The 24,796-nt window shown below is 46.8% G+C and overlaps 1 protein-coding gene across 1 annotated transcript in view; it reads right to left on the reverse strand.

The window, feature by feature from the left end:
- Positions 1-24,796, reverse strand: part of LONP2 (lon peptidase 2, peroxisomal) — an 805,754-nt gene that overhangs the window by 312,916 nt on the left and 468,042 nt on the right. Inside the window, exon 10 of the mRNA XM_086945449.1 lies at positions 1,163-1,289. Coding sequence (XP_086801575.1) covers positions 1,163-1,289 — 127 coding nt within the window. The remainder of the gene's footprint in view (positions 1-1,162; positions 1,290-24,796) is intronic.

Consider the following 24,796-nt stretch of genomic DNA (forward strand, 5'->3'; position numbering starts at 1 on the left):
TGGAATGGGAGTAACGGCTCAATGCCAGGCTGGCAGAAGAAAACATTTTCTAACCCAAGGTGTCCAGCTTTTTAGATTCCCTATCTGGTGGGTGGTAGGGAATACACCAAGATTCACAAAGGAAGTGGAGCTTGGACCACCAATCTCTCCAGGGTGGGGTGTTTGGTGAGGAAGTAGGGATACGCTAAGGCGGCAGGCAATTATCCTGTTCACAGGAGCCGCAGTGCAGGGCATCCGTAAGGGCTTCTTTAAATGGGAGAAGCCGTTCTGAGGAAGTAACTCCCAGATGAAGCACCTCAGTTAAGACATTTTTCTTGACTGTCACAGTGGATAGCTGAAGGTCCAAGACTTCACCTGCTTGTCTCATCACCATTGCAAATGAGGCTCCCTCCTCCATAGCCACAGTGGGAGGAGAGAACAAGTCAGTATTTAGGGCGGTATCCAGTTCACTTGCATGCTCCAAATCCTCACACCAGTCCATATTGGGGTCTAGGGGCTGGTATTCTTTAGGGTCCAGTAGCCCCTTCCAATTTCCCCCACGTCCTAACCCATGAGAATAGGATCTGTGTAGACTGGCGCAGAAAGAACAGAACTAACGTGTGCTGGGGTGGCACCTATATAAGCAATGCACACATCATTATTGTTGTGGATGACGCCAGCAGAACAGAACGACGCCACCTACAGGCACGTAAGTGTACTGCTCCCCCAAAATTTCCAGATCCAGTCTGACACCTGAGGATAAATCGAAGGTAAGGAATCTGTGGCTAGATGTCTATCAGATTGATTTTACAAACTGAAAAATAATAACTAAACAGAACATACAATAAGAAGAAATGGCACATGAACTACAATTAACTGGTTATAAACAAATCAAAATGATAAAGCAATTTTCAGCAACATGTACAAAATTTGACAATTGCAAGTGCTTCATGAAAAGCCTATGGTGATATGTGGGTGGCACATTAAATAATTAGAATGAAATGTCCTAGCTCTATTGGTCATATTTTATGCGAACAATGGGTAAATATGGAGGGAGAAAGGCTTATGCACCACACGGGTCCTCTTAAGTGACAAAAGAATAAGGTAGGACACAACAAGTTTGTAACAATGGCACCCAAAAGGAAGCATGCAGCCTCCCCACGATGCCAACAAGGGGCCTTACCGGGTAATGATCTCCAAAGTGGCCTCCTGTGGAATCTGAATTTGTTGAGGCGTCAGGCCATGCTGCTCCAGCTGTTTTGGTATCAGATGCCTGTGTGCAATTTCTAACTTTTCTTCTTGAATGTAGCCTTCAAAAACAAAAAGAAATCCATATTACTTGTTTTGCCAAAACACCTTCATTGTTTTTAAACAACCACATTTTTCACATCTAGGGTATAGAGCTGACATCCTATGCAGCATACAGTCTTGATGCTGTCTGTAAATAATATTGATCAACTCACAAAGTTAAAAGCAGATTTGAAGAAAAGCTAGACTTATGGGAGGCTTTAGACCAGCACTTGGATAGTGCAGAATCAATGTGTCTTAATGGTTCAGCAGTGTATCTCTCCACAGTTCACTTTACCAATCCTACTGGTGTCATCCTTACTTGTGTCCTAAAACTTTAAAATGAGCAGATGAGCAAGAGATATTTCTCCATTCATCCATCTGATTATATCTTGTCAGTAGTATCTCAACAAGGTTTTTCAGAAATTATCTTTTATGTAACTTTTCAGACCAAATGAAGTAGATTACAGCGCCCTCAAGAAAGTGAAAGGTAGACAGCATCAAAAGAAAAACCTTTTTAAGAGTTTGCTTTCCAGTGAGTCTAAAGTCAAAGCTACTTTCATGAGGAACATTGTGGAACAGTACAGCAAAACTGAATATTACTATCCTAAGCTGGTAGGGGAGGTCCAACTGTGCCATCCTGTACGTCATAGTAAGACGCTTTAGACCCATGCCACTAGTTTGGGTTCTAGTTGTGGGATCTGAGATGTTGCCTCTCTAATTCAAAGTGTTTCTAAAGATCGTACCTAAATATTTATCTCTCTGGACATTGCCTTCTGTCTGTTGGTGAAACTCTTACAATCTACCTTTCTCCTCCATAACATCAAGATATTTGTTTCAAACATGTTCATGCTGAGATCATTCCTTTCCCATGGAAGACAACAATCACTGGAGACCTACAGGAATATGGCTGATTAAATCAGATTGTGTACATAGGTCACAACAGACATAGGCATGCTACCAAGTTTAGGGGTAAGTCGGGGTCTTCTGTGATTCATTTGTCATATCTGGCACATATAAATTAAATCATGTTGGCATTCGTATACAGTCTTGTTTTATGCCTGACCAACTTTTTATCTTATATTTTAAAATGCCCCTCAGTTATACTATTCTTTTCTTCCCCTTCTTGGACACACAACACAACTCCTCGTTCGCAAGGCGCCCTGCGCTTACGCCAACCAGAGTGCACCTATGCTCATTTCACAAAGCAGCTGACTACTGGTCTAATATGTCTGCTTTCTATTGATGCCTATGTCATGCATTGTATGATGTCTTGGTTTCTGAAAACCTTCAATAATAAGATTTCAAGCAAAATGCCCCTCAGGTTATTCTGAACTTGCACCTAGGTGCCTAGGTAAAGTTCCTTGATTAACTACAGGAGTGCTGGACTAATGCTATACTGCTCTGCTGTTCACAGTCTCTGTCAACCAGGTGAAGTCTGCACTGCAGTCTACAAAGTGGGTTGACAGCCATACAAATCGTCGAAGGCTTCAGATGTATGGCTACTGCACTACTCTGTCTAAAACCTATTTGATTTACAGGACTTAGAGGATTACTACCTGATCTTTCTCCAAATCGCCAAACACTGCCCTTGCACACAGTTTGATTGTATACTGATTAGAGCAGTTTGTTAGACGGTAAGTTCTTTTCTGTCACCTTTATTGTGTATGAAACCTACGTACCTACTTTGCAAGATGAAGGCATGGAGACATCGAGAGCAGTTGAATTGACCAGAGTAAAGGGTGAGGTTTCCTAAAGCTGTTGGGATTCCATTTGATTTCAACTTTTGGCATTCATAACATATTTCTCAATATACAAATCAGACTACTTGAACTCACAACTAGCTGTTATGTCTGCATGGCTTTTGGATTAAGGAGGTTCACCACCATGCAACAAAGGTTGTGTGTGCGTCGTCGAAGGTACTAAAGCTGCTGTTGAATTATTTACATGAAATATTTAGCCCTAAACTCACTATAGCCCAGAATTTCTACATATCTTTGCTTCTCGATGCAGACCACCTTTTTGCACACATTTCTTCCAGGTAATTTTGCTGACCATTGAAAACAGTATTCTTTTACACTCTCCGTGAAAATTCAAGTGCACTGGCTATTTCAATCCATTTTCTACACAATGTAAACTCATCTTTCTACATCTTGGATTTGCTAAAAAGTACAACCAACGATCATGAGGCTACAAAATAATCCAAAACTCAGTAGAAGGGCTACTTCTTAATGCAAATATATAAACCTGCATTTCTCCCAGTAAAAAAGTTTCTACATTGGTTCCAACGTGCAAGAACATTGTCTTCAAGCTACAATGTGTCACACACAAAGCAATAAACCGCAAAGGACCAACATACTTTGAAGCAAAAATCACCAGATTCCCCAACCTATGAATTTATGTTTGCACCAAGCTTCATTTCTGTTTACAGCAAGAAAACCACTTGATGCGCTATCTTCTTATTTGTAAAGATCAGATTCACTGAGAGTCGCTTAGAGTTTAAAAGAAAAGCTAAGACTAGCTTATTCCTAATGAGATCCATTAGCGAGTCTACATTCGCTCAATTCCCAGCATTTTCAGCTTACAGACCAATACCCCTCTAGGACCACCAGCTAAGATCAAAAGAACCAGAAAAGCAACCTCGTACTAATTTCAGGGAGAACCACATGACCCTAGATGCATACCACCCACAAATCCCTCTCCTACTAAATCATAATGATATAGATCAATGGACCTCCAAGAGATGACCCAATCCTCCAAATGTTACTAGGCTAATTGTAAAGGACCAGCTATTAGGACATACCATATAATCTTGGGACCTCATATTAGAATAAGCCAAGCATAAAAAGGAAGAATCTAAATTATCAATGTAATAAAAAAAACAGGCAGACTATATCAACAATATCAACCAGTCAAATACATTGCTTCCCCACAGATAACCCCTCAACCTTTCCTTTTAGTCTATATGAACAAGTTACTTACCTTCGGTAACGATATATCTGTAAGAAACATTAGTTAGTGTTAGATTCCTTACCTTAGAATATCCCCAGGCGTCAGTCTGGATCCGGAAACTTTTGCGTAGCAGTACCCCTGCGCGTCGGTAGGCGTCGTCTGCAGGCGTCCCCTGCGGCTCCGCGTCCGTCGTCGGCGTCGTGCGCCGTGATGACGTCGCTGGAGTACATAGACGCCGCCTCCGCGCGCTGACGTCAGTTCTTTGTACACAGCTTTTCCGCGCCAGAAGACGCAGAGCCATGAGAGAACCAACACTGGTGCCATGTAAAACTAGGGCCCTGAAAGGGATGTCCTTAACCCTAGGTATCAGTTCGCAGAACGGGGAGGATGGGTGGGTTCGGTAAGGAATCTAACACTAACTAATGTTTCTTACAGATATATCGTTACCGAAGGTAAGTAACTTGTTCATCTGAAAGAAACACGTTAGTGTTAGATTCCTTACCTTAGAATACATACCCCAGCAATACCAACCCCGGAGGTGGGTCTGCGAACCAATACAACACTACACCAGAAAGTCCTGGAGGACAGAACGGCCAAAGAAGCCATCCCTCCGGACTTGACTGTCCAGGCAGTAGTGCCTCGCAAAGGTGTGCAGCGAGGCCCAAGTAGCCGCTTGGCAAATGTCCTGCAAGGGGACTCCCCGGCCCAGGGCAGTGGTAGCCGCCGTGGCCCGAGTGGAATGGGCCCTCAGCCCAACAGGAGGCTCCTTCCGAGCCAAAGAGTAGCACGCTTTGATGCAGAGGACGACCCATCGAGAGATGGTCCGTTTACAGACCGCCCGTCCCTTCTTCGCACCCACGTAGCCAACAAACAGTTGGTCATCCACCCGGAACTGGCGTGTGCGATCCATGTAAAATGAAAGCGCACGTTTTGGGTCCAGACGATGGAGCCGCTCTTCATCCTTTGAAGGATGCGGAGGCGGGAAGAAGGAAGGGAGGGTGATGGACTGCCCGATGTGAAAGGCCGAAACAACCTTGGGCAGGAAAGAAGGTCTAGTCCTCAGAACCACCTTATCAGGATGAATTGACAGGAAAGGAGGTTGGACAGAAAGAGCCTGGAGCTCACTCACTCTCCTGGCAGAGGTGATGGCAACCAGGAAAGCCGTCTTTAAAGTCAGGAGACGGAGAGGACAAGAATGAAGGGGCTCAAAGGGAGCACACATCAGAAAGGTCAGAACCAAGTTCAAATCCCACTGAGGCATCACAAACGGAACAGGTGGAAACATGTGAGTGATGCCTTTCAAGAAACGAGTTACAATCGGGGATTTGAACAAAGAAGGCTGATCAGGAAGCCTCAAAAAGGCTGAAAGGGCAGAAAGGTAGCCCTTGATAGTGCCCAGAGCAGAGCCCTGCTGGGCAAGAGAAAGAAGAAACAGAAGAACCTCCGAAAGAGGGGCAGAGAGAGGATCCACAGCCTTTGCTGTGCACCATGCCACAAATCTGTTCCACCGACAGGCGTATACCGACTTAGTGGAGGGACGCCTGGCTGCCAGAATAACATCACAGACTTCAGGAGGCAAGTCAAATGGCCTCAACTGCCGCCGCTCAATCTCCAAGCATGGAGGTGGAGACTGGACAGGTTCGGGTGGAGGACCGTCCCCTGCTGCTGCGACAGAAGGTCCTCCCGAAGGGGCAGGCGGATCGGGGGACCGACTGACATGCTGAGTAGCTCGGGATACCAGTATCTTCGAGCCCAGTCCGGAGCCACAAGGATAACTTGGGCCCGGTCGCGCCTGATCTTCTTCAGCACTCTGGGCAGAAGTGGTATAGGCGGAAAGGCGTATAACAGACCGCAACTCCACTCGCGCCGAAAGGCGTCGCCGTGCGAGTGCCGTCTTGGAAACTCCAACGCGCAGAACTGATGACATTGCGCGTTCTCTTCTGTGGCGAATAGATCTAACCAAGGCTCTCCCCATTGCAGAAAGATGCCTTGCGCCACGTCCGAGTTCAGACGCCATTCGTGATCCATCGAGCACCGACGGCTGAGTTCGTCCGCCCTGGCGTTCAGAGAACCTGCCAGGTGTTGAACCATCAGAGTCACGCCCTGACGTTCCAGCCATTGCCAGAGGCGCAGAGCCTCCTGGCAAAGGGTCCACGACCCCACTCCGCCCTGTTTGTTGCAGTACCACATGGCGGTGGTGTTGTCGGTGAACACCTGCACTACACTCCCGTTGACAAAGGGGAGGAATGCCTTCAGTGCCAGACGAATCGCCCGCAGCTCCAACAGGTTGATATGGAGCCGGGACTCCGCCGGAGACCAGATGCCTCTGATCTCTGCCTCTCCCAAGTTGCCACCCCAGCCCTGGAGGGACGCGTCCGTCACGACAACGTGCTCCGGTTGGGGAAGGGAGAGGGACTTGCCCCTGACCCAATCGCGGTCCGTAAGCCACCACTGCAGTTGTCTCGCAGTGCCCTCCGAGATCAAGACGTGGTCGGACAAGTTGCCCTGATGCTGAGCCCACTGAAACTTCAGGTCCCACTGCAGAGCCCGCATCCGCCACCGGGCGTGATGCACCAGAAGGATGCAGGAAGCCATCAGTCCCAGCAGCCGCAGCGTCAACCTGACCGAGACCCGGGATAGCGGCTGAAAGATGGGAATCAAAGCCTGAATATCCCGAACCCGCCGTTCCGGTGGATAAACCCGAAACTGCGCCGAGTCCAGAACCGCTCCGATAAAAAGGAGCTTTTGAGAGGGACACAGGTGTGATTTCGGCACATTGATGGAGAACCCCAGGTCGTGCAAGAGGTCTGCCGTCATCTGAAGGTGGTGGACGACTGTCTGGGGCGAGCCCGCCTTCAACAACCAGTCGTCTAGGTAGGGGAAGACTGAAACCCCCAACCTGCGCAGATGGGCTGCGACCACCGCCATCACCTTTGTGAACACCCGTGGGGCGCTGGTAAGGCCGAAGGGAAGCACGATAAACTGAAAGTGCTCCAGGCCTACCGTGAACCGCAGGTAACGCCGGTGGGCCGGCAGGACGGGGACGTGAAAATAGGCGTCCTGCAAGTCCAACGCTACCATCCAGTCTTGTGGGTCTAGAGCAGCCAAGACCTGAGCTAACGTCAACATCTTGAACTTCTCCTTCCGGAGGAAGCCGTTGACGTTCCTTAGATCCAAGATAGGACGTAGGCCCCCCTTGTCCTTCTTGGGCACCAGAAAGTAGTGGGAATAACAACCACGCCCTACTTCTGGCCCAGGAACGCGCTCGATGGCCCCCTTGGCCAAGAGGGCCGTAACTTCCTCCTGCAGAAGTGTCAAGTGGTCCCCCGACACACGGTGGTTCTGCGGTGGCATGGCTGGAGGAGAGGTCTCGAAGGGGAGGGAGTAGCCCCTTCGGACGATTTGCAGCACCCACCTGTCCGAAGTGATCGTGCGCCAGTGGGCGTGGTGATGGCGAACCCTGCCACCCACTGGCGTCACATGGGGCCGAAAGCACGGACTAGGAGGATTTTGGGGTAGATGCCGCGGGGGAAGGTGTGGTCTGACCCCGCCGTTGTCCCCGACCGCCACCACGGCGGTTTCCACGGCCGCCACCGCGTTGAAAGGATTGTTGCGGCGCGTGGCTGGCAGCACGTGTGGGGGCGCCCCTTCCTTGGCCACGAAAGGGACGAAACGAACCCGTTTGCTGACGCTGGGTCGAGAGACCCAAGGACTTGGCCGTGACCCTGGAGTCCTTGAAGCGTTCCAGCGCGTGGTCCGCCTTGTCACCAAACAGGTGACAGCCATCAAACGGCATGTCCATCAAGGTATTCTGGACATCAGCCGAAAAATTGGCGGATCTCAGCCAGGCGTGGCGACGAATCGCCACCGTCGTTGACATAGCTCTGCCCAGCGAGTCGGTCGTATCAAGACCACACCGGATTGAATATTTCGCTGCATCCCGGCCCTCAGCCACAGCTTGACCGAGTTTTGCCCGCACCTCCATGGGGCATTCCGGCAGCAGTTCCGCGACCGTATCCCACACAGAGTGGGTGTAGCGGCCCAAGAGGCAAGCGGTGTTGCAAGACCGCAGGCCCAAACTAATGGACGAGAAGACCTTCTTTCCAAATTGGTCATACCTCTTGGATTCCCGGTCGGGCGGGGCCGACGGGAACGCGGACTGGGAGGTCGAGGCCTGGATCACCAGACTCTCAGGAGTGGGGTGGGTAGACAGGTACTTGGGGTCGTCCGGACACGGACGGTGGCGCCTGGCCACGTTCCGATCAACAGGCGCACCTGAAGCGGGCCTGGACCACGTGCCCAACAGAACGTCCGACAAGGCTTCATTAAACAGCAGCAGTGGCTCCAGTGGGCATGACTGCGGTTTGAAGACCTCGGTGAGGATGTTAGGCCTCACGGCCGCGACGGGGAGCTCAAGGTGTAAGGCCTTGGCAGCCCTCATCAGCACCACAGAATAGGCAGCTCCCTCCACCGACGCCACGGTAGGAGGAGAGATCAAACCAGGGTTAGGAGAGTCGTCCAAACCACTGGCATCCCCCAAGTCACCTGTCCAGTCCGGGTCATACTGGCACTCGCGTGACAGAGGGTCCTCGGACCCCTCCCAACCTTCACCGAACTCCACATCATCTCCGTATTCGGAGTCAACAATGAAGACCGGCTCCTCGGGGTTCATGGGCCCCATCGGCGCCGGGACCGGCGTCGAGCGACGCCCATCCGGCGCCGCGTCCGGCGTCGGCGAAGGTAAGGGGACGGCGCCGCCCGGAGCCGGCGTCGGAACCCCGCTGCCGGCCGGAGCCGGCACCGGAGAACCGGCGCCGCGCGGGGGCGGCGTCGAGGGTAACCCCGATGGTAACGGCGCCGGGGAGGCCAGAAGACCAGCCGGCGTCGAACCCGGAGACCCCTGCGGCGCCGGGGTCGGAGCCGTCGGCGGCGCCGGGGCCGGAGCACCCGACGGCGCCGAGGCAGGGACACCCGAACCGCCAGGGCCCCCAGACGGTAGCACTGGGCCCGCAGGCACCGTAGGCCCCGTCGGAGAAGCGAGCGCCCTCATGGCCATGAGGAACGCCTCGATCTCCTCAGGCGTCGCGCCATGCCCAGGGACCGGAGGGTATGAGGCAGGCCGCGCCGGCGACTCTCGCGGAGCCGCGGGGTTGGGGTCACCCGAGCCCCCGGCCGCATCGCGCGAGCGTCGGGGGGAGTCGGGGGTACGATGACGACGCCCCGACTTCTTATGCTTCCTACCTGACGAGCCTGACGAGTGGTGTCGACTTCCGGAACACTCGGCGCGGCTCCGCGACCGCTCCCTCGAACGCTCTCTCGACCTCCGGCCGGACCGGGACCGCTCCCGGTCCCGACGTGGGGCCGACACCCGGAGCTCCAATAGCTTGCGGGACCGCTCCCGCCTAGCCTTGTTGGTGAGGGCCCGGCAGTCGACACAGGAGTCCACGTCGTGGTCGGGGCCCAGACACCGGAGACAGAGGCGGTGATGGTCTGTGACCGACATCGTGCGCTCACAGTCATCGCAGTGCTTGAACCCAGGCATCCTATCAGGCACAATTAGAGAAAAAACAATCGAAAAACTTGGTCAAAAGACCGGAGTACTGCTCTTCAGATCTGCGTCCACTGGCGCGGAAAAAAGAAGAACTGACGTCAGCGCGCGGAGGCGGCGTCTATGTACTCCAGCGACGTCATCACGGCGCACGACGCCGACGACGGACGCGGAGCCGCAGGGGACGCCTGCAGACGACGCCTACCGACGCGCAGGGGTACTGCTACGCAAAAGTTTCCGGATCCAGACTGACGCCTGGGGATATTCTAAGGTAAGGAATCTAACACTAACGTGTTTCTTTCAGATACACCCTATCTCAAAAGTCTACTCCCACCATACCCCCAAAACTGTGCATGAAAAATTAACCTGTTTAAAGCTAGTGATTATTCTCTCTCCTTCGTTTCTATTGAATGACCTTCTCCTGTCTATCCTCTGCTTGCCCCAATACCTCGGAGTGCAACCTAATTCTTATGCAAGGTTTTCTGCCATACTCTCTACTCTACTTCAGCAACATAACAATACCTCTCCTCACAAATCACAAACTCATCTTTGTGATAACCCTTTCTTATGGTCTAACAAGATCTCAGATTCTTTAGCCTACCTACGCTTCCCAGTTGGACTCACCTCTCATCACAATTCACAAACTCACCTTCTATGTAACCTCATCTTGCTACCTAACCTCGTCTAGCCTACCAACTCATCCCATTTTCAACTTCCATTAACTCTCACTAATAATTTCACCTAACTCCTGGTAAACCAATGAGACTGGAGGAAAAGCAGCAAACAATTTCTTATGAGCACAAATCTAACAAAATAATTAACAATATTAAACAATAGCTCAAAACAATACGCCAGGGGCATCATTACGATGTTGGGCAAAATCACTTCTGCCCGACACTGCATTGGTCATGGGACCGACCGACACCCAGTAGGCGGTCCCGACTGTCTCATTAGGATACGACCGAACACTGTTCAGTCCCCTTCCTACATTTTACTATGGGAGCATGCATTCCGGCATAAACCGGCCGCAATGTAAGCTCCCATATTAAAATGGGAGGTGCCGTTCATCCCTGCACCCCGTGGCAGGCACCTCAAGGTTCTTGCCACAAAGTGGAGGGATCAAACAGGGAGACACCATAGGTGCCCCCTCGGCCTCCAAACAGAGGGTGTGCACCCAAAAGACACTTTCCGACATGGTTTCTATGTCGGACAGACCGGAATCCGGTAACCATGCCGGAAACCGCCATTGTAATCTCAAGGGCGGAAAGGCTCACCCTTGAGATTACTTGACGCATTTCCACTGGTGGACAGGCTCTCCAAGCCTGTCAGAAGTCAGCCAAAATGACCGGTCGGATTCCTTTCCCACTGCCTCCATCAAAATGAGGCTGTTAGAAAGGAATCTGACCGGCACATATGATGCAGTTCGGAAGGTTCAGGTTAACCATTATCTCTGAATTATGGTGAGAAATGCCATAAAATGCTTCAACCATACATACCATACAAAACAATATATTAAACAATTTAATTTGTTACCTGTAGGAGAGGGCCCCTTTTTACATGGTTACCCACCACTTTTCGCATGGTATATGATGCAACTTGACAGATGGTGTCCTGGGTGCCTGCTAACCAGGTCCCCAGAACCAGTGTTCTTTCCCTAAACTGTATCATTGATCCACAATTGGTACCCCTTTAGGATCCTTGTAACTCCCTTGTAAGTGGTACCCCTGGTACCTAGGGCCATGGAACTAAAGAGGGTTCCTAAGGAGTTGAGCATGAATTGTGCCACCCTAAGGGACCCCTCACCAAGCTCATGCAAACTGCCATTGCAGCCTACGTGTCTTGGTGCAGAGAAAACCAAAGAGTCAACATGGCACACACCGCTGTGTGCCATGCCAGTAACGCACTGCAGGTGGTATTGCTAAGTCACCCCTACAGCAGGCCTTAAAGCCCAAAGGCAGGGTGCAATACACCAATGTGTGAGCATATCCACCGAGTGGATGTGTCCCCAGAATACCCAAGCTCACCCTCAGATATTACTAGTGCGCAGAAGCCTAATGAATACATGGTCTGGACACCCGTCATTACGGGTTACCCAGCTAAATGATGGTTTCCCAGTACCCCAAGGTGTTTGGTACCAAATACCTCATCTTAACTCTACATTGATGTAAGTGCTGGATTTTTTCATTGATTCACCCAGGTGGCACCTTAGAGGTGCCCCCTGAAAACCTACCGACTACTAGTTTGCGGACTGACCAGTCTCCACCAGCCAGCCACCCTAGACAAGTTTCTGACCTTCTGAGGTGAGAGCCTTCGATCTCAGACGACAGGAACAAAGACTGCTCTGACAGGAGGTGTTTACACCTTGTCCAAGAAGAATGGGCATTCCAGGGCGGGACGCTTCAAAGCTTCTAGCACCTTTGATATGCGACCCCGGACCTCTCCAGATAGTGTAGGTGCCAACACCCCTGTCCTGAGCCCACTTTTTTGGCAGCAATAGAGGCTGGAAAATTAGTTAGATTAGGAGGTGTGCCCATATTCTGCTAGCACAACCCCTAGGGTGGGTCAGCTGATGTGGACTCCATTTTTCAGAATCCTCCATCTTGTGATGGAGAGAATGAACCTATTAGGGTCAGGGTTATGCCCACTTCCCACAGGAAGTAGTCATATAGAGAGTGTAGTCACCTACAGGTAGGCAGCCCATTGGCTACTGCCTGGAATTCCCTTTAATGTCCCTAAATTGATTATTTAGGTGGTGCCCCTCGACCCAGAACTTCTGATTTGACAGATCAAGAAAAGAACAATGAAACCTCTCTTGACAATTACGACAGAGTGACTCGTCCTGCAAGCTGGAGAACTATCATAGCCTTGGGTAGCCTGCCAGCACTTCAACCACCATCGAAGCCTCCCTTGGAATGGAGGTGCTACTTCCCTGCAGTCATCAACAAGCAGAGTCTGGTCCACGCTTTGCAGCTTCCAGGCCCAACCAATGCCACAGATGACCAGCAAAAGGTACTCATGCACTGGAATGTCAAATCTGTCTCCCCACTGTGTGTGAAGACAGCAGGACCATCCAGAGCTGTGCAGTACCAATCTCAGGGTACCAGATGCCCTGCACCAAACACTGACTGTGAATGTCCAGTCTGGTATCTCATTTCACCATGGCCAAGTAGCTGTCGAGGGACATCAGCATCACTGAAATCCACTTCGAGAGTGGCCCAGCTGTCTTGATTTCTCCTCTTCCAGCTGTTTGCCGAAACCACAATGCGCATCTTTTGCGCACCAACCCAGCCAACCAAACCACTATGCTCCCGAACCCTCTGGCCAGGTTCCTGATGAACCTGCTGTGCCCCATGCTCTAAGACCCCGTGCCACCTGAGCCCCTGTTTGGGAGCCCTCGGACTTGTCTGTAAATCAGAATCACATTTTTAAGAGTTTACTTTCCAGTGAGTCTAAAGTCAAAGGTATTTTCATGAGGGACACAGTAGAGCAGTACAGCAAAAATCTTACTATCATAAGCTGGTTTATTACCTTTTTTAAACAATGTCTATTAAAAAGTTTACAACTTTCATCTTCTGCAGCTGTCGCACAATACAAAGATGGAATTAGAAGTCTATGACATCATAAAACAGAGCATATTATAAGCCATCGCCACATCAAACACAAAGGATAGGGGCTAAGAGGTTTTGACATGGTCAGTCACTTATCCTCCCTCCTGTGACTTCCCACACTGTTAACCTCAACCTAGTAGTTATTTGAGGTAAACCCATGTACTATATTCAGTACCCTAGTGTATACTATATTTCTATACTTGGGGCATCCCAACTTAGTATGGTTGAACCCTCACCCACCTAGCTGGCATGCTTCATAGTCAGGTTGAGCTACACCCTCGATGGTCGCAGCAGTGTCAAGCACGTCCCGCACCCAATAAGAGGGGGACACTTTTTATGCAAGTTTTTTTTCAGTGCTCGTAACCATGATCTGTGCATGAGTGACATGATGGATGATTCAGTTAAAAAAGTGATATGTTAGAGAAGATTAAATCTGACAGAGTAACCCACATTCATCCGCTTAATTCTGTGGGAATATATGGCAGGATTAAAAACAAACAAGAGTACCAATAGAACGTTATGTTCTTGGGGTGGTTCCTCTACTTTAGTCTTACATGTTTCACATCTTAAATTGCGCATATGGATCATATGGCATTTCATCTGGACTCCACTCTACATTCATCCTGCCCTACAGGGATCTACACTGTTTAAGTTCCGCTACTTTTTATATGAATACACCATTAGTGAATAGTTAGGAGGTGTGCACCCCTACAGCGTCAACTCATGTGAATAAGGCCAGGTTCACCTAAGGACATAAAATCGTTATTCAATCATTTCCACAAGTAATGAGAGCCAGTTAATAATAAGTGCCAACTTTTACCATGCTTTATACATACTCATGTCCAGAGCAACAGGTTTCAAATACACACTGGTAGTTTGACATGCAATACCGGTCTAAATTCACAGTGCGGTGTCGGATTGACACCCATAAAAATTGTAGCTCATATACTCAGAACACAAACTTAACCCAATAAGTAAGGGTCCCACGGAAATTCAGAGGAGTTTGAGTGACCCATTAACTTGGGGGGGGGGGGGGGTGTAGGGGTGGTTGGGTAGAGCTGGTTTCTAATTTAGTTATAAGAACTTGGTGGATTAGGGTGTTTTGGATCTTTCAGCACTACTGGTGTGGAACTAGACCAACAGTACAGACAACAGTGAGTGAGGTGTTTAATGCATGAAGGGGGTATAATATAGTTGTAGGGAGTACAATGTTGGCTAGGGCTGAATACAAGGAGGGAAACACTAGTCCGGCACATCTCTGCGTAACTATGTCTTCGCATCCTCCAGGTTGTCATCACATATACTAGCTATGGGGCTTTTACAGAGGCTTCTTGCTTTCACTCTGTGTATGGCTAGCTTTCTGCTTCTGCCCATTTAAAAAGAGCAGTGCACCTGAACAACCAGGAGGGAGGGGAGAGACTACCTACTAGTTATAGGTGAGAGTGCACTTTGTGAGGAGGAGGATAGGTTAGTGAAGCGGGACGCTACCTTATCACTTTTGCAGCTCTTTTACATACCTAAAGCCACCATTACTCAATTGCAGGGGACAGGCTTCACAATAACGGATGAGTAATGGGCGAATTTAATGCAAGCACTTTAGTCCATTAATGCATTAGAGATGACCAGTTGCAGAGCATATGGTACAGATCTGCTTGTACTGCAGAAAGTGGGGGCAGCTAGTGTTAGCTAAATGAAGTAACTATTGATCTCTGCGGGTGAGAGGTAATAATCAGAGCATTATCTCCGATACTGCCCAAGCGACCACCCCGCCCACAATTTCTCCTATGACTAATGTCAAGACAATGTGCGCTACTATCTCCGACGACTTAACAGATGCTAACTCCCCACTCAGTCTGATATTACAGACGCTGACCGACCATCGCCAAGAAGCGCAGCAACATTTTTTGCAGTTGAAGGAAGATAACAGCAAACTGCAACAGTCTCTTCAGGAGATGGCTGGGAAGCTGGATGGAATAACTCAGGAGATTGAAGAACTGCAACAAAGGGTGGTAGAGATTGAGGAGACATCTGCCCGCACTGAGACTTCAGTGAACACACATCAGGTACAGATCGGGACTTTACAGAGCAAGCTGGAGGACCTGGAGAACCAGCAGAGGAGACAAAATCTCAGACTCTTTGGAATACCAGAAGGGTCTGAAGGGGCAGACCCAAGAGCATATGTTGTACAGCTGTTTCAAAAGGCTTTCCCTGATCTATCTGACTGGGACTGGGACTCGCAACTTCAAAGGGTCCACAGACTACCTTTTAACCAGAGAATAAGGGGGTTCAATTTCCTCGCCTATTTATGATTTATTTTGGGAATTTTCTTTTAAGACAGGCAGTCTCACTGAAAGCTAGACCCAACACCCCAGTCACGATAGAGTCTGTTTCCTTTTTTGTGTGGTCTGATCTAAGTAAGGCAACGATGGAAAGACGCTGGAAACTACGGCAGTTTATAGACCCGTTTAAGTCTCTGGGGGTGCAAGCTTTTCTTCAAGAACCCGCTCGTTTAAAAGTAATAAAAGGGGGTCACACATACTTCTTTACAGATGACAAGGAAGCTGAGTTGGCACTCTCTAAACTAGCATCTTGAAGTAATGAAAAAGTGGTAAATATGTTTGGTTAGTCTATCTAAGACAAGCACCCCGCAACCTTGTGTTGCTCTAGATACCTCCATGAGAGGCTTATCTAATCGGGTCAGATTTGCTTTGTGTTTCATTTTCTCAATCAGGGTTTTCCTTTTGCTTCGCTTTGCTAATCTGGCATCTCCTCTCTAGTCTTTTGTAATCATAATAAACTACAATTTATAAAGAATGCTTGGATAAGCTTTTCTTTTCTCTTCTTTCTCTTTTTGCATCTATGGTCGGGATGTAGGGAGGGCCTCTGAGGCGCCTACTCTGTAACGCTGCCTAACCAGTGGGATAGAGGGGTATCCACTACTAAGGGACAAAGGGGTGGGGTATGGGGTGGTTGTCTACGGGGAGGGTTGGGTTTTTTGTGGGTGCATTTATTTTTCTAAATAACAGTAGAATGAGACGTTTGAAAAATGGTAGTGGGGAGATAGCAATTGGAAGGATGAAAGTAGAAGGGGACAATATATCAGTAGGATGTATTGACTAAGATGTATGGCATGGAATGTAGCAGATCTTAATAGTAAAAATAAGAGACGATTAGTGTATGAGGAGCTAAGAATGTATAACCCTCAATTAGCATTACTTTCTGAGACTCATATATCTTATAAAGATCGGAAACTGTTGGGGCAGCTGGGCTACGACGTGTTAGTTTGTTCAGCACTTAATGTCTCAATTTGAGGAGTTGCTATTCTGAAACAGAAACCATTTAAAACCGAAGTTGTTAGAACAGCAGCTGATAATGGGGGAAGATGGGCCATTTCTCAACTAGTTTTGGAAAATCATAAATATGTGTTTTGTGTCATATATGGATCAAATACAGATGACCCTACTATTATTGATAGGCTGAATAAGGAACTGTTGGAATGGGAAGGAGAGCGCATAATTATGGGGGACTTCAACAGCATAATGAGTTATGACATAGATACTACCAGACGGGGATCATTTCAACGAATGCGCAGGACTCAAGCCGCCATTTTGGAACTAGGTCGTATACATAACATTAAAGATACATGGCGCATGATACATCCCAATGTAGCTGGGTATACTTACTGCTCTGCACCACATAAACTTTGTACACGTATCAATATGGCTTGGGTCTCAGATAAGACTTTAGAGACTAGTAGTATGGATATATGCCCAAGAGTCACATCTGATCATAATCCAATTCTTATCTCTTTTAACCCCTTCAGTGCTTATGACAAGGTCAACTCGTCATGGGTTTTACCTGCCCTGTGCTTATGACGAGTTGACCTTGTCATGATTCTATAGTATTCAAGAAATGGCAGCACAGGACGGGAAAACACCTTAGCAGCCAAGGTGTTATTATCTCGCAAAAAAAGCAGGGTCCAAGGTTATTTTCTTTCCCTAGGTATCTATTATCGAGCCAGGAGTTTATCGTAGCTCTTAAAAAACATCTGGCAGAGTTTATCGAAATAAATGTCAATTCTGCTTTACCCACTATGGTCTGGGATGCCTGTAAGGCTAGTATAAGGGGGTTTACCCAACAGTTTGTCATGAGACAACATTTGGAACGGAAGAAAGCAAATGAGAAATTGATTACAAATGTACTGCTATTGGAAAATCAATTATCGGAGGCTTTGCATCAGGGTTCTGAAACTGCTGCTGAAATAGGCTACAATCTAGTGAACTCTAAAGCTGCTCTGAAAACTATTCTCAGAGAGAAAAGCAGTATAAAATTACTTAAATATCACCCATCTCAGTACGAGAACGGGGACAAAATTGGGAAAATCTTAGCACATAAAGTCGCTGACGATAAGGCTAAAACACTGATAAAGAAAATAAAGGGATATAATACTCTGATATATAGTCAACCCATACAGATATTAGAACAATTTGTTAATTATTATAGTGCCTTATATACCCCAGAAAACGACCCCACTATAAACACTATACAAAGGTATTTGGACATAACTCTAATAAAGAGTAGAGAAATAGAGGGAATAGATTATCTGGCGAGAATATAACCCTGGCCGAGATTAGATCTGCAATTGCCGCATTACCATCGAGCAAAGCCGCCGGGGAAGATATGATGCCATTAGAGTTATATAAACTATGTTGTGATGAACTATCCCCACTCCTCTGCCAAGTAATCAATTCAATTGGCGTAGAGGGGAAAAGCCCCTAACTCATGGAATACTACAACATTTTTATTTTTCTTGAAGAAAAATAAACCAGCTGATGAGTGTGGGTCATATAGACCCATCTCACTGATAAATACTGACGCAAAGGTGTTCGCTAAAGTTTTGGCTACACGGCTTGCGCCACTAATCCCACACCTGGTTAACTCTCAACAGCATGGTTTTGTTATAGGTAGGGACACAACAGCTCATGTGAACATGGCTATAACTGCATTCAAGGTCGCTGAGGTAAATTCCACCCCACTCTGTATGATATTTTTGGATGCTGAAAAAGCTTTCGACCGAGTGGGGTGGGATTATCTCTGGGCAACACTGATAGCCTTCGGCTTCAAAGGCAAATATTTAAGATGGATCCAAGCCTTATACGATCACCCAACTGCTAAAATTAGCTATGCAGGGATGACATCTTCAAGTTCTATAATATCTTGGGGTACCCGGCAAGGGTGCCCTTTGTCACCTTTGCTGTTCGCTCTATCTATGGAACCATTTCTTTCTGCACTACAGGCTCAACCTCGAATTGTCCCTTTTGATTTTGGCCAGAACTCTAGGAAAATCACAGCTTATGCTGATGACATCGCGTTATATTCTACGGATGTGGCTGAAGCTCTACACGGAATAACCGAGGAGGCTAATAGATTTGGGATGGTCTCCGGATACAAACTTAATATAATAAAGCACAGATACTAATGAACTATAAATCTCATGCCCTGATATCAGGGGTAGGTAGAACAGCTACATACCGAGGAGTTAATCTTTCCTCTAACATAAATGAAATCGTCGGACTTAACTACGAGATACTCCTTAGAGAAACAGCACTTACATTTAAAAAAATGGCATAAGGTACCGCTTAATATTATCGGACGGATTAACTTAATCAAAATGAAAATACTCCCCAAATTTCTTTACTTATTTAGATTCATTCCACTATGTGTTAATATATTTTTTTTAAAACTAGATGGGATTTTCAGCAGTTATATTTTGGGATATAAAAAAGCCTGTCGATCAATAGCTCTGCTTAAACTTTAGGGGTGTGGAATTTATTAAAATATCTACTTGTCCATGGGGCAGGTTGCTTCATAAATCTACTTGTCCTGTAACAAAATCCAATTGTCTCTTTGGTGACATGTTGTGCGGCGACAAATTATGGCAGCAATCTCATTATATAAGAGCTCTTATACAGCATCTCTGATTATGCCAGGGCCTGCCAATGGCAGATGTAAACCTTCAAGAGTTGGTAAAAAAGTGGTTGGAGGTAAAATAAACTTGCAAACACATGAGCATGAGCAAATCTACACATGCAAATTTGCTCATAATAAAATGCAGTTCACAAATATTTTCTAGGAATATTATTTCTTGCCCTACTGCTGTAAATTCTTGGAAATTCACGAAAGCCATATAGCTGCCCTTAATGCAAGGACATATACCAAGGGTGCACTTTTGAGACCTTCTTTAAAAATTGGGCACCTAATTTGGTCTGACGTTAAGTATGACCTTTTGTGTTTATTCAAATTCTCTCTCTGTATCGCTGGCTTCACAGTGAGTGACAGCATTCTGCTCTTTCACAAGGAGCATATCGGCACACAAAGTAGTTTTGTTCAGTGCCAGTAATTAATGTGGCAAGTGTGTGCTTTTTTTGAGACAAAAAACAAGTTTTGCTTTTGCAAATGTTTGTTATAATAGTGAGGGTCCGGCAGCTATCACATCAATAAGGTTTTACAAAAACCATGCCAAAACAAGTCTCACATTGCCAAAACTAAAAAGCTGACCACCATTTTAAGGACTACTGGCTTTGCCAATGCTTGTTTATTTGTGTTTCCCAACATCTTATTGAAACTGCTAACACTGCTTTTCTAATATGATTATTTTGGGGAAATACTAGCATGCATCAACGCATGTTACTAAATGATGCTGCAAAGAAATGGTACCTGAAATTTTACAGTAGTTTAGAAACAAAAATGTTTTCCTTACTTACATTTTTTAGGAAAATTTTATATTGAAAGCAAAGAATCATTAATCTTGCTTTCAAGCTACTGCAAATATTTGCATCTAATCAGAGAGCATTCTGGGAGCATTATGCATAGCCTCATATTGCTAAACTTTGAAACTGTGTGTCCACATTTTTATACCGGAACCACTGTCAGTAGTGCAGTCAGAACTTACATTTACTGAGAGCGCTCAGCCTAATAACGGCTCTCAATTAATGAACCATAAATACAAGTTTGAACAGCATTAACATATGCACACAAATATTAACTTAACTGCAGGCAGTGCCCTTCCCTGATCTTTAATGTGGTACTGCAAACTGGCAGCCAAAGGGTTTGTGCTGCAGGGGGTTGGGCCTGCTTGTCCCAAGGACAAAATGCACATTAAAACTTGTTGCCCTTGACCCCAAACAAAATGTCCTGGGCGTCGGGCTATTGGAATCCCACATCCCTGAAACTTAAATCAATTATTCAAACAACATTGGTCCCATGCATACAGGAGATTTAAGAACAAATAAAATATAGACAGAGTCAATCTATATTTGGAAAGACATGTCCAGCCGGACAGTGGTCCTTCAGAGTTTTTACTCAAGGTACATGTAGTTAAATCACAACGAGTACCTTCCACAAGTAATCCAGTGTGGAACACAAGCCTGTGCCCAGCACTTACAGAACAGGTAGAAAGGTAGGTGTAGAAAGCAAAGAAGGGCTTTATAAGGCAAAGCAAGTATCTCTGACATGAATACAATTGCACAGAGTATAACAGCAAAGCACCTTAAAACACATAGTAATCACGTTTATAAGTTTTGGTGCTATAAAGGTCGACGGCGTTTCGGACCCCTATTAAATCACGGGGTCCATCATCAGGACAATAACAATGAAAGCCTTAAATGATTTAGCCTCTAAATGCCTGAAAGTAGAAAAAAGGGGGGAAGAAAATATATACATTTATATACAGAGACTAAAGTAACAACATCAAAAGCTGACTAAGGGTGACCAGTGTGCTGCGCAATACCGGTAAGGTGCATCAAATCAGTGAAACAACCTAGTTAAGAATGCACAATTGCCGTTGGAAAAGGTGACAATGCTTGAAGGCATACTAATTGTGCATGAGTACGAGTGGTTCCAAACAGGAGGAGGCGGAATTGGAACAACTTACAATACGTAGGTGAGTTGCGCAAGTGCTCGTGGAAGACGGACTGGCCACATGCTGGGTGGGCGAGCCCGTCGTGAACAATACCGCAAGGAGTGACTAGCCGTATGTGTGGAACAGACGTGTGTCCAGTATCGGTATGCGACCGGAAGGTGAGTGAACAGGACAAGCCGCAAGCGAAGGCAAAGGGCTCAGGAGCGGTGTGCAACAGGATCGGCAAGGTGAAATGAAAAATTGTGCCGCCAACGTTTTAAAACTAGTGAAGGCGATGGGGCCGTGTCAGTTCCAAAATCATGCTTACCAAGTAGCCTCGGACGATAGAGGACGGATAAGAATTGGCCGCCCTACAGGATAAAGGAGGCAAATTAAGGGGAGAGCCAGCAAAAACCAAGGGGGTGAATGTAAAAACCAGGGAAGGGTCTTACCACAATCAGGCAGCAGAAGCCGCGGTACTCAGTGGTATCCGTCGGCAGCCAGGGGACCTGGGGGCAAATTAAAACATTAGGACCAGCGGTAACCCAGCAAACAAGGCGTGTTCGTCAGTGGGCTGGAGGTTAAGCTTACCGGATAAGTCGGGTCAGTCGTGCTTCCTGGCGTGCTCACAGAGGAGTGGCGAGGCAGGCCTTAATAATTACACTTGATTGGTCCAAGCGTAGCGTAGGGAAGGGCATAAAAATAGAAAACGGACTAGGTTAGCCGCCATCTTAAGTTAGTGAGTGAAGGAGTGAGGGCATAGGTATAAAGGTGGGACTAAGATCGACAACCAAGGTGGTGGGGTGACGCGTCAGTGACATGTTTAAACAACACATTGAAATACAATAAAATTGCAAGGAAATGTGACGGTTGAAACAGAACTCCAATTTAAATCAAGGCAGTCCATTCATCTTGTAAATTGAGCCCAGAGTTAAGACTGTCCGTTTTTAAAATCCATTTCAGTTCCTCTCTGTTCAGTAGGTGGGTAAGGTCACCACCCCTGGGAGGCACGATGATCTGTGTGATAACAGTCCAGCGAATGTCATTCTCCGTGTGCCCTTTTTCCTCGAAATGTTCAACCAATGGGGCATTGGGCGTTTTGCAGCGAATTCTGCTTCGATGTTGGGCGATTCTCAGCTTAATTTTTTGTTTAGTTTGGCCCACATATATCTTGTTACATGGACAAAAGATGGCATACACGATATTTTGACTATTACAATTAGTGAAGGTTTTCAATACATTTCTCACATCTTTGTACATAAACACTTTGCCATCTACTGAGAAGTCACACACAACGCAGGTGCCACATCTAGAGTGGCCTAGGAGTGGTGGAAGTTGCCAGTGGTTGTGGAGAGTAATATTTCTTACTGATGGTAATGCCGCCCTCACTAGCTGATCTTTGAGGTTTTTATTTTTCTTAAAGGCAAATAGGGGGGTATCCCAATTAAGCAGCCCAGAGTTTAGAATGTGCCAATTCTTTTTGACACATTGTTTGACGCGGTTAGAAATTGGTGAATAAGTGGTAACACATACCAATTTCTCAGATGGTTGTTTAGGTTTGGGTTCGAGAAGAGTTTCACGCGGACAGTACCAGGCTCTTTTCATGGAGTTCTTAATCAAGCGCCTCGGGTAACCTCTTGACATAAGTTTCTCAGATAGAATGTTGGCCTCACAGAAATAATCCTCTTTTTTATAGCAATTCCTTCTTAGTCTCAGAAATTGAGAGTATGGCAAGCTGTCCCTCAGGGCCCTGGGGTGACAGCTGTCATAACTCAGTAAGGTGTTTCTTTCCGTCGGTTTACGGAACAATGAGGTGTATAGAGAGCCATCTTGATGTTGAATATTGAGGTCTAGAAAGGCAAGATTGTTCTGGTTGTGCGATATGGTAAATGTGAGGCCATTACAGTTGTTATTGAGCCAATGCAACAGACCCTGGAGCTCAGGGATAGTGCCACCCCAGATAAGGAAAATGTTGTCTATATACCTCTTCCACGTGTGTATACCTTGTTGGAAGGGGTTAGTGGGAGACAAGATGGTATTGGTCTCTAGCCAATCCATATACAGGATCGCCAGGGTAGGAGCAAAAATAGCCCCCATGGATGTGCCTCGTACCTGTTGATAGTACTGAGAATCGTACATGAAGAAATTTTGGGTCAGGCAGATTTCTAAGAGTTGTATAATGAACAAAGTGGGAACTCTGTGGGGACTCGGTCTTGTGTTAAGAATACTCTCCATCACTAGTAAGGAGTCTCTCTGCGGTATGTTGGTATACAGAGACTCGACGTCTAGTGTACACAGGGTCTCAGTTTCAGGGTCATAAGCACGGTTTCCTACAATGTTGATCATGTGCATACTGTCTCTGATGTAACATTGGGTTGCTGGTACAAAGTCCTTTAAGAAATAGTTGACATAGTGACCCAGTGGTTCCAATACCGACCCACACTCTGACACTATCGGTCTCCCTGGGGTTTTTTCCAGATGTTTGTGGATTTTGGGTAAGGTATAGATGACAGGGATTCTAGGGTTGGAGGTATTCAGGAAGTTATATTCAAGTTGGCTAATGATCCCGTTAGACATGGCCTCTGTGGTCAATTGTCTAATCAGAGTCTGTAACTCCTTAGTGGGGTTACATGGGAGTTTACAATAGTGGTCAGTATTGGAGACCTGGCGTTGCAATTCCTCTTTGTAGTGGTTAATGTCCTGTAGGACTATACCACCGCCCTTATCGGCAGGTTTGATTATAAGATCATTGTTGTTTCTCAAGGTGGAAATTGCAGTCTTTTCTTCAAAAGAAATATTGAAAGGTATAAAGTGGTGTGCTTTCTCAAGATCAGAAATCTCTTTAAGGATAACCTTCTCAAACGTGACAATTTCTCTCGGTACCATGTTAGTGGCGGGTGAGAATGTGGAAGGTGGTCTGAAAGGCGTCACAGTGGTTTTGGGATCAGATGGGTTAAGCTCAAAATAAGAACGTAGTCTTAATTTCCGAAAGAAGGCCATCAACTCGGATTGAAGATCCAGGAAGTTAGGATAAGTGGCCGGGACAAAGGATAGTCCCCTTCGAAGGAGACAGGACTCCAAATTCGAGAGAGTGTGTCTTGAGATGTTAAATATAGGAATCAGGTCAGGCATATTGTCTGAGTTTACCACTGGTAAAATTTGTGTCTCGTCTGGCGTTCCCCAGGGTGGTTGTGCCATCGCTGCTGTTGTTTTACCCTTCCTTTCTTTTGAGGTTCGGGGTTGCCTCTGGATAAAAAATGAGTTTGATTACGTTGTTGTCCACTAGCTCCTTCCCCTGGATCGGAGCTATCAGAGGATTCAGCTGAAGAGTCTGTGAATCCAACCACTGTGTTCCTTTTATTAAACCGGCCCCACGGTCTAGGGGTTTGTTGGTGTGGGTTAAAGTTGCGGTTGACGTAAAAATCTTTCTGCAAATAGGGGTAGGTGCGTTCTAGTGAGAAGAATTTAATGTCCTTCTTCACTTTATTTGACTTCTTATTTTGCTCAATGCGGTGGAATTCT

This window comes from Lissotriton vulgaris, chromosome 12, assembly GCF_964263255.1.
Source record: "Lissotriton vulgaris chromosome 12, aLisVul1.2, whole genome shotgun sequence".
Classification (NCBI taxonomy): Eukaryota; Metazoa; Chordata; class Amphibia; order Caudata; family Salamandridae; genus Lissotriton; species Lissotriton vulgaris.